At 38.5% G+C, this 16,414-nt stretch overlaps 1 protein-coding gene across 1 annotated transcript; it reads left to right on the top strand.

Annotated features, from left to right (window-relative positions):
• Window positions 1–8,846: 8,846 nt before the first annotated feature.
• LOC141685712 (uncharacterized) lies at window positions 8,847–11,468 on the top strand. The gene is made up of 6 exons (XM_074490801.1): window positions 8,847–8,936; window positions 9,107–9,630; window positions 9,824–9,920; window positions 10,020–10,122; window positions 10,312–10,607; window positions 11,190–11,468. The coding sequence occupies exons 1-6, from the start codon at window positions 8,847–8,849 to the stop codon at window positions 11,466–11,468; spliced, it is 1,389 nt and encodes a 462-aa protein (XP_074346902.1).
• The last annotated feature ends 4,946 nt before the right edge of the window (window positions 11,469–16,414 follow it).

Below are 16,414 nucleotides of genomic sequence, written 5' to 3'. Positions count from 1 at the left end.
AGACCTATAGGAGTTACAAGCTTAACATCAATGCTCTGTGTCTTCAGGACACGGAAATATACACTTCCTGAACTTTCCTCTATCTCGGATGAAGCAAACTTTGATAAGGCATCTGCCTTAGCATTTTCCTCCCTTGGAATGTGCTCAATATGGCATTCATCGAGTTGGGTCATCACAGCCCTTACTAGGCGGAAATATTTAGCCATCGTATCATCCCTTGCCTCAAGCTCTCCCTTCACCTGGGATATAACCAACTTTGAGTCTCCACAGACCTTCAAGTTCTTGACTCTCAGTGTCCCTGCTAGGCCGAGGCCAGCTATCAGAGCTTCATATTCAGCCTCATTGTTTGTGGTCGGGAAGTCTAACTTCATGGCATACTCAATCAAGAACCCATCAGGGCTTTGTAAAACCAAACCTGCTCCACTTGAATTTGTTTTTGATGCTCCATCAAAATAGAGAACCCAATATTCTTTCTCCTTATCATCCTGTTCTTTGTCCCCCTTATCAACTTCCTTGTCTTGAGGTATGGTATCCTCCTACCCCCCGACTTCTTGGTTGGGTATGGTACATTCCACCACGAAGTCAGCCAATGATAGGGCTTCTATTGCCGTTCGTGGCTTATACTTAATATCGAATTCTCCCAGCACTATTGCCCACTTGATATCCTCCCACTAGCCTTGGGACTATGAATGATATTTCTCAGGGGTTAATTTGTTAGCACCTCAATCTTATGAGCCTGGAAGTAAGGACGCAACTTTCTCGAAGCCATTACCAAGGCTAAAGCAAACTTCTCAATAGTTGAATAATTCAATTCAGCTCCATGCAGAATTTTACTAACATAGTACACGGGTTTCTGGATTTTTAATTCCTCCTTAACCAATACAGCGCTCAAGGCACTCTCTGAAACGGCCAAGTATAAGTATAAAACTTCATTCGAAGCTGGCTTGGCCAACAACGGGGCCTAAACCATATATTTCTTTAATTCCTCGAATGCCTTCTGGCTTTCTTCACTCCATACAAAATCCTTAACTTTCGTTAAAGACTTGAAGAATGACAAACACTTGTCTCCAGATTTTGAGATGAATTGTCCCAATGTAGCAACCCTTCCAGTGAGCTTTTGAACTTCTTTGATAGTTTTTGGGGGCTCCATGTCCAGGATTGCCTTTATTTTATCGGGATTGGCCTCGACTCCTCTCTTGGAGACCATCAATCCCAAAAACTATCCAGATCCTACTCTGAAAGCACACTTTGTATGATTTAACATCACCTTATGGTATCTCAGGACCTCAAAAGCTTCCCTCAAATGGGTTATATGGTCAGTCTTCACTAGACTTTTGACTAACATGTCATCAACATAAACTTCCATGGTCTTGCCAATAAGATCCTTAAAAAATTTTATTTACCAACCTTTGATAGGTGGCTCCTGCATTCTTGAGACCAGATGCCATAACAAGATAACAATAAATACCAAAGTCAGTGATGAATGATACCTTTGGGATGTCGTCCTTGTGCATCTTGATCTGATTGTATCCACTAAATCCATTCATGAAGCTCAGCATCTCATGTCCAGCAGTGGCATATATCAAAGTATCTATCATTGGCAACGGGAAAGAGTCCTTAGGGCATGCGTCATTCATCCATTTCCCATTGGCCTTCTTCACCATTACAGGGTTTGCTAACCATTCTAGAAATTGTATCTCCTCAATGAATCCAGCCTCTAAGAGCTTCTCTACTTCCTGTTTTATAGCTTCTTGCCTCTCTGGGGCAAAACTTCTTTTCTTTTGCTTCACCGTCTTCCGACTCAGATCCACATTCAGCTTGTGAGTAATTAGTTCTGGGTCTATGCCTGGCATATCAGCTGCCGACCATGCAAACACATCACTATTTTCTTACAAAAATTTCACTAACTTCCCTCTAAAGGGCTCCTCTAGTGTGGCTCCAACGAAAGTAACTTTCTCAGGATCCTCAGGAGCTAAAGGAATTGAAACCAAGTCTTCAGCTGTCTTCCCTCTTTTCTCATCATTCTCTCGAATATCCAGATGTTCAATAGGCAGAACTTGCCCCCCAACTCCATCTGCCCTCAGTGAGGCCACATAGCAACTTCTAGCCATTTTTTGATCTCCTCTTTCTTCTCCAATCCCATTCCAGGTGGGAAACTTCATAACTAAATGGTAGGAAAAAGGGACTGCCTTGAAGGCATGTATCCCTGTTCTTCCCATGATAGCGTTATAAGTTGAACTAGCCTTCACCACCACAAAGTCTAACATCTATGGTTATTGGCAACTTGATTATCCCTTCCAGGGGGCACTCCACTCCCGCAAATCCATATATCGGCATGTCGGTTAGGGTCAATTGGGAGTCATTATATCCCATCCTTAAAAAGGTATCATGGAGCAAGATATCCACTGAAGCACCATTATCCACAAGGACCCTCTTAATTGGGTTGTTTCCTATCATAGGTGTTATGACCAACGGGTCGTCATGAGGAAATGTCATACCCTCTAGGTCAGAATCATCAAAAAGCCATTGTTACTCCTGTCCTGGCCCTCTTCGGGGCTTCTCTAACAATATGCATAACCTCCCTGGCATATGCTTTCCTGGAGTTCTTGGATAATCCAGCAGCAGCCGTTCCTCCAAAAATCGTGTTTATCACAGGTCCTCGGGGTTGTGGTCCTCCAAAGATTGTATTTATCATCGGTCCCCTAGGTCGGGGATTCCGCCCCTGATCATCTTGATGCCTCCTACGATCTTCGAAGTTCTTTCTCCCATTGTAATTCATATCTCTTCCTTCCCCAGTGTACTTGTTCAATCTTCCTTTCCGAATGAGGAACTTTATTTCATCTTTCAGTTGCCTACACTCATCGGTGTCATGACCAACATCTTTGTGAAATCTACAATATTTGCTCTTGTCTAGCTTGGCTGGATCTGCCTTCAAGGGTTTAGACCAACGAATATCTTGGTCTTTCTCGATTTCCATCAAGATCTGGCTTCTAGGAGCGTTCAACTTAGCATATTCAGCGAATTTTTGTCCAGTCCTCCCTTCTTAGGGGTTGAATCAGGGTTTTGCTCAGTTCTAGGATACTTGTCCTTAGCGATATAGTCCAGATCAGTTTTCCGCTTCTTACCTCCAGCGGGCTCGTTGCTCACTACAGTCTTCCTCATCCTCTCTTCCACCTTGATGTACTTCCCGGCCCTATCTTGGAGCTGTAACATGCTCTCAAGGGGGCGCTTGGCCAAGGACATCTTGAAGAAATCATCCCTAGTTCCCTATTGTAGTGCTATCATGGCTACTTTGTCATCAAGGTCCAGGACTTTTAAAGCTTCCTTGGTGAAACGATTCAGGTAGTCTCTTAAGGATTCCTTCGCTCCCTGCACAATGCTCATGAGGGATGCTGAACTTTTCTCATGCATTCTCCCACTGATGAACTGCTTAATAAAAGCCTGACTTAATTTTCTGAAGGACCCAATAGAGTTCGGGGGCAAACGACTATACCATCTTTGAAACATACCCGACAGGGTTTGAGGAAAGGCCCGGCACTTAATAGCGTCATACACGGGCTGCAACAACAGTGCATTAGAGAATGTCCTGACATGATTGGCGGGATCTCCAGTGCCATTATAAGCTTTGATAGTGGGCATCTTAAACTTCCTTGAGATATGGGCATTCATTATTTCTTCAGTGAATGGTGGGGTCGGATCATCAAGATCTCCAAGGGGAAGAAGTTTGCTCAGATCAGCCCTTGGGGAAACAACCCTTCTCTGTATTGGACCATCCAGATCTATGATGGGGGGGGATTCCTCCCCCTTGGAGGTAGTGGGGGTCTGGTGCTCTGGTGCGCCTCCAGGTCACGCTTCAACCTTTGAATCTCAGCCTCACGAGCCCTGATCCTTTCCTGCACTTCTTGGGAATTCGTCCCTTGGGTGCTCCTAGGACGTTGGCGACCATCAATCATCGGCTCTTTTCCAGCATGCCTCCTTCTTGGGGCCACTTCATCATCTGAAGATTCGGAGTCTCTCTCAGTGTAAAGACCAGAAAATTCCTGATCCTTAGGGATAGGAGCCGAACCTTGTATATAGGGGGCCATCGCCCTCGTGCTTCACTCCGTTCAGCTTGTCAACTTCCTCCAACCTCGGGGTAAAGGGGAATCTCATATGGGGGGTTAGTAGTCACAACAGTTGAATACTCATACCCAATGGGTCGAGAATTCATAGGTGCATGTAGTTGTTGAAGTTGGGGATTCGAACCTTGGGTAGCCGAGGGAATCATCCCTTGGGGTTGACATTCAGTTGTCCCTACCTGGGCTCCTCCTTGGGCGGTGGCATAGGTTGAATGAGGAGGTACCTCCATAGTTGACGAAATCGTTTGGGTTGTCCCCGCGGGTGTTCCCCCTTCAATGGCCCTGATTGTTCTCCGTGTTCTCGCCATGGTTGTTGTTTTTCTTTCCCACATACGGCGCCAAATGTTATGCATTAAAAACTAAGGTATATAACTGCTGTATTTATTACTAAGGAACGTGAGCTTCGAGGCTCAATTTGACTGCTTTTGTGTTTCGTGACTCAATCTGCCTTACCAAGATGCCTACGCACCTTGCTGATTACCAAGGATCAAGTCAAAAAATGTAGTTCTGATTCGTGGGGTGAGGCCCCTTATATAGATGTTGGGAGTCCTTGAATTGGACTTTGGTTAGGAGACTTGGTGGTCAAGTCTCAGAATTAGAATGGACTTTGGAGTCCTAAGAAGTAGGAAGCTGATTCCTTATCCCACCAGGTTCCTTGGGGGTCAATCTACAAGGATTTATTTCTCCACTAGGACTCATCTTATCAGCTGACTTATCCCTTATTATTTAATTACAAAATTAATTAATATTCAGGGTTTTGGGCCTTCTCAAATGGGCCTAGCTGTTGGCCCAATTCTGATATGATTAATGCAACATTAATTACATGCCCAGGCCTTATTTTCTTCTCTATCAAATCAATAAATATTTAAATTAATTGATCAATTAATCAATTAATTATTAATTAAAATTAATTAATTAGGTAATTTAGATTTATTTTTGAATTAAAAAAAAATTTTGAATTAAAATAAATGATTTTTGGAATTTTTTAAAAATAAAATCAATTTTGCAAATGAATTTTATAAAAGAAATCTGATTTTTAAAAGTTTTTGAAACAGAAATCAATTTTTTGCAAATTTGGGAAACCTTGGGGGACTAAACTGTAAAAACAAGAATTAGAAATTGATTTTACAGAAATTTGGGTCAAAATCGGGTCAGGGACCGAGTCAGAATCCGGGTTGCCGGGTCGGGAAGAACACCGGATGAACCCAGATTCCGGAGACCCTTCCCGGATTCCGATGACCTCAATTAGGGTCCAAATCAACTTCGTTTGATTTGTTCTTTGATGCAAAACAACTCTAATCGCTTCCAGAAACACAATTATTCGACAATCCACCAACAACAATTGTCTCAGTCAAATTTTCGGCCAAAAACGGGCGAAGAACTCCGGCGAAAACTTCAAAAGACAACTCCGTGCTTATCAGGAATCGTTTGTGATATGTGAATACATGATTCGATTGCAAATTTGATAAGGAACACAAAGCACCCATCAAGATCGACTGAAAACCCCTAACAAAGATTCTCCCAAATTGAATTGAAAACATTCAAAGCAATATAAACCCTAATTTTAAAATTCGAAAATCAAACTCAAAATTAAACATGTTATTGAACTCCAAATCAAGAGTATAATATACCAAAATCATCAGGCAGACAAGCTCTATAGCATGCAAGCATCACATCATTCAAACAATCATCCGAACAAAAATTCATATTTTTAATTTCAAGAAATTCGAATATAAATAGTTGGATAGAAAATCACCTGATATTTCTGGATTGAAATTGATGAAAGATATTGATTCTAGATTTCAGTAGCTTCGTTTTAAGTATATGTACGCCAAAATCGGATATCGATAACGCCTCTGAATTTGAGTTTGATTACGAAGAACGAAATATGAATATAGTATTTTCTCTGTTTTATAAGGATTTTACTGGTTTGTAAATGATTTTCGGTACGGAAATAATTATGGTAAAGGCTATTTATAATTACGGAAAATTAGTATCCCGTTGGATCATTCCGGATATAAAATAGTACATTTATTTATTAAAACAGATCCAAACGGTACCAGTTTTCGGGATAATTATCCAAATAAGTACAATTTGTACTGCGGTCTTGGTCTCAGCGCCTGGTTACATGTATTACAAGGTGATAATTGTAATATTTTAATAAAAAGATCCCGTTTATCGAAAATATTAGTTTTATTGATTTACCGAAATGAATTTTGTATCGAAAATATGGCGTCGGGACCCGCACAGGACAAACCGTATGCCGATCGAAAAAATCGAAACATGGAATATGCTCAGAATATTATAATTAGGTTAGGAAGGAGTTCTCGAAAGAGTTTCGGGTTATAAAAACGTAAAAATGGGTGACTTCGGCTGGTTCCCGATTATATAAAATAGTTTATTAATATTTGGAAAAAGAATTTATAAAATCCATAAATTTCCTATAAAAACATAAATCAACATAAAAATAAATAGGAAGATACGACAATTTTCTATATTTTATTTTGGACATATAAAAATTAAAATACTCAATTTATATTATTTTTAAACATCCATACACATATACCACTTAACAAATAATTCACAGAATAAATACTGAACATGAATAGTATTTATTTATTAGCAAAAATAATTACACGATATATCCCAGATATTATAATAAGTTTGTGTAATCGTAGTTATAATAGGGGTAAATGTTAATCTAGAAGCTTATAGGCTTATAAGTCGATAAAGAGTGAATAGTAATGAGATTAATATAATGTGTAGGTTCCGAAACGAAGAAGAAGACTCGTGTCGTCAAGATCAAATAATCTTAGAACCTTTGGAAGGCAAGTACTATTTTCTTATGCTTAAAATTGTTAGCAAGTACTACTATTTTCTAATGCTTATAATTGTTGGCCAGTTACTTACCTCTTTATTCTTATAACTGCTGCTCATATATATATATATTTCCCATGAATGCTTAGTTATAACAACCCCCATGTCCATAATTATTTCAAATACTTTCGTTAATCACTCTTAGCTTGATTTGTACTTTACCTTCAAATATTCTTTCCTTGAATGTAATTCAATTACGTTGAGATCCAATCTTTCCCCGGCATCCATGTTATAAATCAATAAAATAAAATAAATGTTTTCTTATCTTAGTGGATTGGACCCAGACGCAAGTCCTTTTCACGTTATTGATATGCTCACATATAGCTTAGGGATCCCATTATATTTGAGAATCCAGCACGGTTTGGGATTACTTCGCGTCTGATCACCAGCTGTAATCCGTAGCGTCCTAAAATGATTTTGATGATTTGATAATTATAACATGATTGCCCGATGCCATGATACCATATGCCATGTTTCGATTATTTTGACACTACCATGTCTTTATACTATTGCATATTGCCCGATATCATGATTCCATATACCATGTTTCACTTGCTATAATTTTACCACGTCTTCATATTATAACTTCATGTTTCTTATTGTCATTCTTACCAGTATCCATAACCCCTTGATTTATGAACTCGTGATTTTGAGATAATGTCATGCTCAGTAGAATGATTAGTACTTGCTGAGCGTTATAGCTCACTTCCTTGTGTTTAACCCTAATCTACATTTAGCAATCATGGTTCGTACCAAACAGACCGCCCGTAAGTCATCCGCTAGGCAGGGTGAAGACCATTTGAGGGCGTAGGTAGAATATATATAGTTTAGGCGAAATCCACCAGTATGTAATCGTGGTATTAGTTAGAAGGGCTGCTCCAAACTCTGAACTTGTAAAGATCTTGGAATTGTTATTATTTTGGTTGGGTTGTATTAGATCATTATCGTCCTTAGGACTTATAAGTTTGTAATAATTAAGGTTCTCTTTTATTTAGAATGTGTGTGTGTTGTAGTTGGGGTGTGACAATTTTTGGCATCAGAGCCTAGGTTTAGAGTCCCTGGACAGCCCAATTAGGACCATAGGAAGTATGAGTATATATTATTATATCGGGAGTGCTAATACACGATATTCGAGTAGATCGTATCTAACCTTTGTATATATATATATTACTTGACAGCAACATGCTCATTCATCATCTTCGACCCCGCAAAGTGACACAATTGCTTTCTCTGTTTATGCTTTCTTAAGGATGCATCATGACTTTCTCCAAGGAATGTATATCAGGCTGATGGAACATCTTGAGGAGCTCTATGCCGGTAAGCAAGTGATGGGTGATGGACCTAAGGGGAAAACCATTTCGAGGCTTGAATCATTGATCCAGGTGGCCACATCAAGATTAGAGGATATGCCCGTGCACCACGACCGGACCAGTCAGATTACTGTGCAGACGATAGTGGATGAGCTTGGGAGTGTGGTTAAGATGCTACGTGAGGACACTACCCCCGACATTGCGAGAACCCATGAGGAGGAGTCTGAGGAGGAGGCTTAGGATGAGCTCTAGGAGACTTGACCTTTAGTTGCTTGGATTAGGTTGTTCCTTTTATTACCATGTCATTTATTTCCATTTCTAGACTCTCGTACTATTTTAATTCGGATCTGTAATCGTATTTGTACCTTGTGATTCGTACCTGAACCCTATTAAATTCAGTTATGTACTTTTTTTGATTCCTTTAAAATTTCTTGCTTATCACCATGCATCACCCTTATTGTTTGAAAACTATTTACCATGATAACTGTAAATAATACCCTAATTCTGTATCCCTCAAACTGTATAACTCTTATTTCAGAAAATGGCACCTAGAAGAGCCCGAGGAAGACCTACAAATCAAGAAAATGACGGAGAAAACCAAAACCCTGATATAGCACAACTTGTGGAGTTGGTACGCCAACAAACTGCTACTATAGCCCAATAATAACAACTTCTTCAACAAATACAACCACCTCAACCACCCCCAGAAGGTGTCACTACTTTGAAAACATTTCAATCTGTAAAACCCCCGGAATTTAAGGAAAAACACAAGACCCGTTAGAAGCTCATGCTTGGCTTAAGGAAATAAAAAAGGCCTTTGCCTTAACGAATGTTGGAGATAACCAGAAGGTGGAGTATGCCACCTATTTTCTTAAAGGTGAATCAAACTATTGGTGGGAGTCGGCGAAAGCTTTAGAATCTACTGAAGTTATTACTTGGGATAGGTTTAAGAGAATGTTCTTGGATAAGTATTTTCCTCGCTATATGCAAACACAAATGGAGATGAAATTATTTGAGTTAAAGCAAGAAAATATGACGGTCGGTGAATATGAAAAGAAGTTTACAGAACTTTCTAGGTTTGTGGGAGAGTATGTTGATTCTGAAGAGAAAAGGGCAAAAAGATTCCAGCAGGGACTGAAACCTTGGTTAAGGAGTCATGTGGTAGCTTTTGAGTTGACCACCTATGCTGAAGTGGTTCAGAAGGCGATGGTAATTGAAGGCGAGAGTGAGCAAAATCAAAAGGAGAAAGGCAACAAGAAGAGAAGAATTGAAATGGGAGAAGAAGGCTCAAGTTACAAGGGCCAGAATCAGAGGACTAATCAAAGGTTTAAACCTTAGAGTGGACCCGAAAACTTTAAGAAGAGAGAATTTGGGAATAAGACACATGAGACAAGATCTCAATCAACCAGTGGACAGAAACCCCTGCAAGGATCAGTTTCGGAATGTAATATTTGTAATAGGCGACATACGGGAATCTGCAATAAGGCGAATATAGTTTTTTTCAAGTGTCATATGAAGGGCCATTATGCTCATGACTACAAGAATCAGAAGGCCAACATCACATGTTATAAGTGTGGGAAACCAGGACATGTGTCACAAGAATGCAAAGGAGTGGGTAATAACCAATTGATGCAACTGACCTGTACCCTACCCTGTGAATCAAGTAACTCCTATGCCAACCTCATCATTCTCAATATCTCTCAATCAACCTCAGATAGCATCATCTTCAAATTGTCCAGCTTTGACTTATTCAGCTCAAGCAAGAACTTTCAATATGAACGTGAATGATGCAATTCAAAGTACCGATGTGGTGTCAGGTACGCTTTTTGTGAATGCCGCTAGTGCTAAAGTATTGATTGATTCGGGAGCCAACAAATCATTTATTTCGAAGTCTTTTGTTGATAAGTTGAACTGTGAAACCCAATCAATGCATGAACCCTTATCCATTATCTTAGCTAATCAAGATAGAGTATCTGTAAATCATATTTGTCCTTATTGTTCGATAGAGATAGCTGGACACGTTTTTCATGTGAACCTTGTTCCCTTCCAGTCAGTCGAATTCGACGTGATTTTAGGAATGGATTGGCTGACAAGTTTTAGTGCTCAAATAGACTGTAAGGATAAAACAGTAGTATTAAGTACACCTCAAGGTAAGAAAGTAACATTCAAGGGCCAAAAGCAAACTCAGACATTTCTCACCTCTATGCAAGCAAAGAAGTTGATTCGAAAAGGATGCGAGGCGTATTTGGCATATGTAGTTGATAAAGGTAGAGAAGTTTTAAATTCGGAAGAAATTCCAGTGGTAAGAGATTTTCTGGACGTTTTTCCCGAAGAACTTCCTGGCTAACCCCTGGACAGACAAATTGAGTTTACAATAGACCTTGCACCCGGCACCGAACCCGTTTCGAAAGCTCCATATAGGATGGCACCAACAGAGATGAAGGAATTAGCAAAGCAAATACAAGAATTACTAGACAAGGGATTTATAAGACCAAGTGTTTCACCGTGGGGTGCGCCAGTGTTGTTTGTGAAGAAGAAGGATGGAAGCATGCGACTTTGTATAGATTATCGAGAACTGAACAAGTTGACGATTAAGAATAGATACCCTTTGCCTAGAATTGATGATCTGTTTGACAAACTCAAGGGAGCCTCTTATATTTCAAAGATTGATCTGTGATCGGAATACCATCAATTAAAGATTAAGTCTGGAGACATACTAAAAACAGCTTTTCGTACAAGATATGGACATTACGAGTTTCTCGTTATGGCTTTTGGGTTAATGAATGCACCAGCTGCTTTCATGGATTTAATGAATCGAGTATTCAAGGAGTATTTGGACAAGTTTGTCATAATTTTCATTGATGATATTTTGGTATATTCAAAGACAAAAGCTGATCATGCAGAACATCTAAGAATAGTCTTGAAGGTGCTGCGGAAGGAGAGATTGTATGCCAAGTTCTCGAAGTACGAGTTTTGGTTAGTTAAAGTAAGATTTCTAGGACACATTGTTGGAAGAGAAGGGATTAGAGTAGATCCTGAAAATATTGAGGCAGTGATGAATTGGGAGAGATCAAAGATGCCAACGGAAGTGAGAAGTTCTATGGGACTAGCGGGATATTATAGGAGATTTGTAAAGGATTTTTTGAAGATTTCCATACCCTAGACCAAATTGACAATGAAGAATGAGAAGTTTGAATAGACGGAGAAGTGTGAAAATAGTTTTCAAGAATTAAAGCAAAGACTGGTAACTGCTTTGGTTTTAGCATTACCAGATAATAAGGATTATTTATAATCTATAGTGATGCCTCTTACAAAGGACTTGGATGTGTATTGATGCAATATGGGAAGGTGATAGCGTATGCTTCGAGACAACTTAAACCGCATGAACAGAAGTACCCGACTCATGACTTAGAGTTAGCTGCAATAGTGTTTTCTTTAATGCTTTGAGACACTACTTATATGGGGAAAAGTGTGAGATATACACCGATCATAAGAGTCTGAAGTACCTCTTTACTCAGAAGGAGCTGAATATGAGACAACGGCGATGGTTGAAATTGATCAAAGACTACGATTATTCGATACAGTATCATCCGGGAAAGGCCAATGTAGTAGCAGACGCTTTGAGTAGGAAGGAAAGGTTAAATATGATAACGATGCCGAAGGAATTATTTAATAAAGTTGAAAAATTTCAATTAGAGCTTTGTGATCATCGAAGAGCGGAAAAAATATGTTATGTCATTGCTTTTCAACCGACACTACTAGAAAGGATAAAGAAATGCCAAGATGAAGTGATGACTCAAGAGAATAATAAGTTGACAAGAGAAGAGATATGTACCCAAAAAGACGAACAAGGTGTGTTGAGATTTTCAACAAGAATTTGGATTCCAAATGTGACTGAATTAAAGAATGACATTTTGAAGGAAGCACACAACTCAAAATTTTGGATTCACCCGGGAAGTACCAAAATGTACCATGATTTGAAAAAGAGTTTTTAGTGGCCGAACATGAAAAAGGAGATTGCGGAGTGGATTTCAAAATGCGACACATGCCAAAGAGTGAAAGCAGAACATCAGAGACCAAGTGGTTTGATTCAACCATTGAAGATTCCAGAATGGAAGTGGGAAAATATTGCTATGGATTTTATAGTGGGTTTACCGCGAACACGTTCTGGACATGATGCAATTTGGGTAATAGTTGACCGCCTTAAAAAATCGGCTCATTTTCTTCCAATCAATGAGAAGTCTTTGTTAGACTTACCAGTTCATATATATGTACGCGAAGTCGTGTTACATCATGGTGTACCCATATCAATAGTTTCGGATCGAGACCCGTGATTCAACTCGAGATTCTGGAGGCAATTTCAAGAAAACCTTGGAACGAAGTTAGACATGAGTATGGCATAACATCCACAAACCAATGGCCAAAGCGAACGAACAATCCAAACCATTGAAGATATGTTGCGAAGTTGTGCAATTGATTTTTTGGGAAGTTGGGACGATCATCTACCACTCGTAGAATTCTCGTATAACAATAACTACCACTCCTGTATTGGCATGCCACCATACGAAGCGTTATATGGAAAAAAGTGTAGAACACCGACGAGTTGGGATGAAGTTAGAAAAGGAAAGATTTATAAACCTGAATTGATTCAGCATATGAAGGACACTGTCACTGTGATCAAGAAGAGACTCATTGATGCTCAGGATAGACAAAGGAAGTACGTGAACCCCGCCCGGAAAGATATGAAATTTGAAATTGGGGAAGCTGTGTTACTAAAAGTATCACCATGGAAGGGTTTAACCCGATTCGGTAAGAAAGGGAAGTTAGCGCCAAGATACATTGGACCTTTTGAAATCTTGAACCAAGTAGGTAAAGTTGGTTATGAGTTAGCCTTACCGCCACAATATCAGTACGTGCATAATGTATTTCATGTCTCATTTCTAAAAAAGTATAATCCATTTGCCAATTATGTGATAGAGATTGAACCAGTAGAGATTCAGGCTGATTTATTATATGAAGAGCGACCTGTGCAGATACTAGATCGACAAGAGAGAATTCTTAGGAATAAAGCAGTAAGTTTGGTAAAATATTATGGAGGAATCCTAGAGTCGAAGAAGCAATGTGGGAATTAGAATCTGAAATGCGGAATCGGTATCCTCAATTATTCTCCTAGATTCTGAGGACAGAATCCTATAAGGGGGAGAGGATGTGACAACCAGTAAATATTAGAGCTATTTTATAAATGCGATATATATATTCATAAATATTCTGTGTTATAAGGCCGATTATGCGGATTCGTTATATGTTGTGTGTAATTTTTGTTGTATGGCATTGCGAGTGTTGCTGGAATATTTTAAACGTGTAATTTTCATACCGAGTAGGATTTTCGCTACGCGATTAGTAAATAATAGAGATTTCTCGCGATTTAGTAATATTTGAATAGTTGCGATTAGGCGATAAATTTTTATTTTAGTATTATGGGATATAATCAAGTTACTTGCAATTATTTGTGTGATTTATAGTGTGTTAATTATATTTTTTGTGATTTATTTTTTTAGTATATTAACATTAGAAAAATATTTTAATATAAAATTTTATTCGAAATTTTTGAAAATAATTTTATTAAATTTCTAAAATCTCATAGTATTTATGGTGTTTATTTGGTAATTTATGGATTTGTATTTTAATTACTAAAAGTCATTCTTTTAAATTTTACTTTTATTAGTTATTAAATTACAACCATACCCTTGCATGCAATTTCCACTCAAATAGAAGTCAAGGATAGGATTGTCATTTCACTCCCCACTAACTCTCTTTGACCAAGCAAAAGACCAATAAAACCTTGCATGCAATAGTTGGATATTAGTGGATAAAGGACAAATTGGTAAGTTCAACCTCCACTACCATTTTAATGGCATAAAAACAAACATATACACTCCACTCACCTCATTTTCTCCACCACCAATTCACTCTCTTCTCTCTTTCTCCCCTCTCTCTCGGCTGCGCCTTCAAGCCCCTCCCCTCTTATTTTTTTTTCTTTATTTTCATTTCTTCATCTTCTTGCATCTTTCAACCCCTCTAAGCAAGGTTAATTTCACTTGGTTTCATATCATCATTTAAGGTGAGTTTTTCTTAGTTGCATGTATCTAAATCCAAGGGTTTAACTTTAATTCTTGTGAATCTAGAGTTGAACTAATTGTGGCTTATAAAAATTGAGCAAGAGATGGTCTTGATGAAGTGTTATGCTTCTACTTTCAAGCCATAATCTTGGCCTCAAGCATTCGGCAATGCCTCCAATGAGCCGAATGGGTTTTTGTGTTTTATGTGTTAGTTTTATTGGATTTCAAAAAGGAAAGAAGCTTTTTATATGACTTTTAAAGAACCGTTGATATTTTAAAATATGTTTTGATAAAGTTTCTATCCTTCCATGCTATGATTTTTATACTAAAAGTTGAAGTTAATGCTTGCATGTCGTAGTATAAGTGATATTTTGAATAAATGTATTATGTGATTTGAATATGAGTTTTTGTGCAATACATGCCGTGGTTTTTGCTCTAAAATGCTAGTATGTTATGTTCTTTAATGAGTTATGATTAAATCTTGTATCCATCAAGTTGTTACCATGTGTTTTTGGTTCGAATATTTGCCTAAAATTTCATTTGTAAAATCTGCTCTTCTATGCTCTTTGTTTTTGTCTCGGTTAATGACTATTATGGCTAAGTTTATGCTCACATTTTTCCATAGAATGATAGATAGTAGGGTTGTGTACAATGTAGGATAGATTTGGGGGCTTGGATGTTGGTTTTGATGTTGATTTGGGAGTTAGAGTGGAAGGAGGTACACTAGGCACTTTGTAGCAGAATTTTTCACCACAAGTATAGGTTGTTTTAGGTGATTTGTGGTGAGGCCTTGCTAGGCCCAAGTTTACTGGATTTAGTACTTGAGTTGTACTTGAGTCCAGTGGTTTTGATTCACTGAAAAACTTGCATTTAGGTAGGCACACACACACATTTCCGAGAGTAACTCAGAACAGGGAAGAATTGCATAAGCTTGAACTTTTGTCGACTATAACCATACCTTATGCTAGGCCTTTATGGGGCCTTGACTTCAATAAGTGTAATGCATCCCTAGGAAGCTTAATAAACCTTTAGAATTGAAAATTGAATGAGAAAAGTGAGTTTTATGTGAGTGAAAACAGGGCAGAGTGAATTCGAGGAAGGCTGGACAAGTGTCAACTTTGGACTAGAGTCTAGAGAGGCCTAGGTGAGGCCTTGGCCTGAAACCAAGTCTGAGAATTAGGTATAGGTATTAAGAATCTATGGGAATTGGTTTTGTTAGAATTCCCTAAGTAGAAGTTGAGATATTGGCTAAAGAGCACATGACGTGCAAACTGTTGCTCGCATGGGACTTCGGTGAGAGTCTTGACCTTTGTAAATTTTTAGGAGTGAGGCCTTTGAGTCTCACCAACTTTAGAAGTTATTTTATAGTCTTAACAACCTGTGGGAAGTGGTTTGGAATGAAGGCCCAAGGTGGAGACACCCCATTTCCACCAAGAAACCCGAGAGCACCCTTTCGAGTGGCATTAGGAAACCTTAGTGGTGTATGTTGTGTTTGGGACTTAGGAGTGAAGGGTCTGAGTGTTGTATAGCATCTTTTGGTTTAAGTTAAGATCAGAATATATAGAGTGAAGCATTAGTGATAGTTCTTATGTGTTATTTGCTTACGTGCTTAGAGATTTAGGTGATAATAGCTAAGTATCATATGTCATGCCATTACGTGATTATGTGACTATGTGGATTACTTGAATTGTATGCGATTAAGTTATGTGTAATTATAAGTTTGTGTAATCATAGTTATAATAGGGGTAAAGGTTAGTCTAGAATCTTATAGGATTATAAGTCGATAAAGAGTGAATAGTAATGAGATTAATATAATGTGTAGGTTCTGAAGCGAAGGGGAAGACTCGTGTTGTCAAGATCGAATAATCTTAGAACCTTTGGAATGCAAGTACTATTTTCTTATGCTTAAAATTGTTAGCGAGTACTACTATTTTCTTATGCTTATAATTGTTGGCAAGTTACTTACCTCTTTATTCTTATAACTGTTGCT

The sequence above is a fragment of the Apium graveolens genome, chromosome 9 (assembly GCF_009905375.1).
Source record: "Apium graveolens cultivar Ventura chromosome 9, ASM990537v1, whole genome shotgun sequence".
In the NCBI taxonomy this organism is placed as follows: Eukaryota; Viridiplantae; Streptophyta; class Magnoliopsida; order Apiales; family Apiaceae; genus Apium; species Apium graveolens.
Note: the sequence above shows the minus strand (reverse complement) of the source record. Positions and strands in the feature narration are given on the sequence as shown.

What these genes read in the sequence shown, in the direction of transcription:
- LOC141685712 (XM_074490801.1), top strand. Translation starts at nt 8,847, where the DNA reads ATGGCACCTAGAAGAGCCCGAGGAAGACCTACAAATCAAGAAAATGAC. An exon ending in ACAAGAATGCAAAGGAGTGG is followed by an intron (nt 9,921 to 10,019) that starts GTAATAACCAAT and finishes AATCAACCTCAG; the next exon opens with ATAGCATCATCTTCAAATTG. An exon ending in AAGTACCGATGTGGTGTCAG is followed by an intron (nt 10,123 to 10,311) that starts GTACGCTTTTTG and finishes ATTGTTCGATAG; the next exon opens with AGATAGCTGGACACGTTTTT.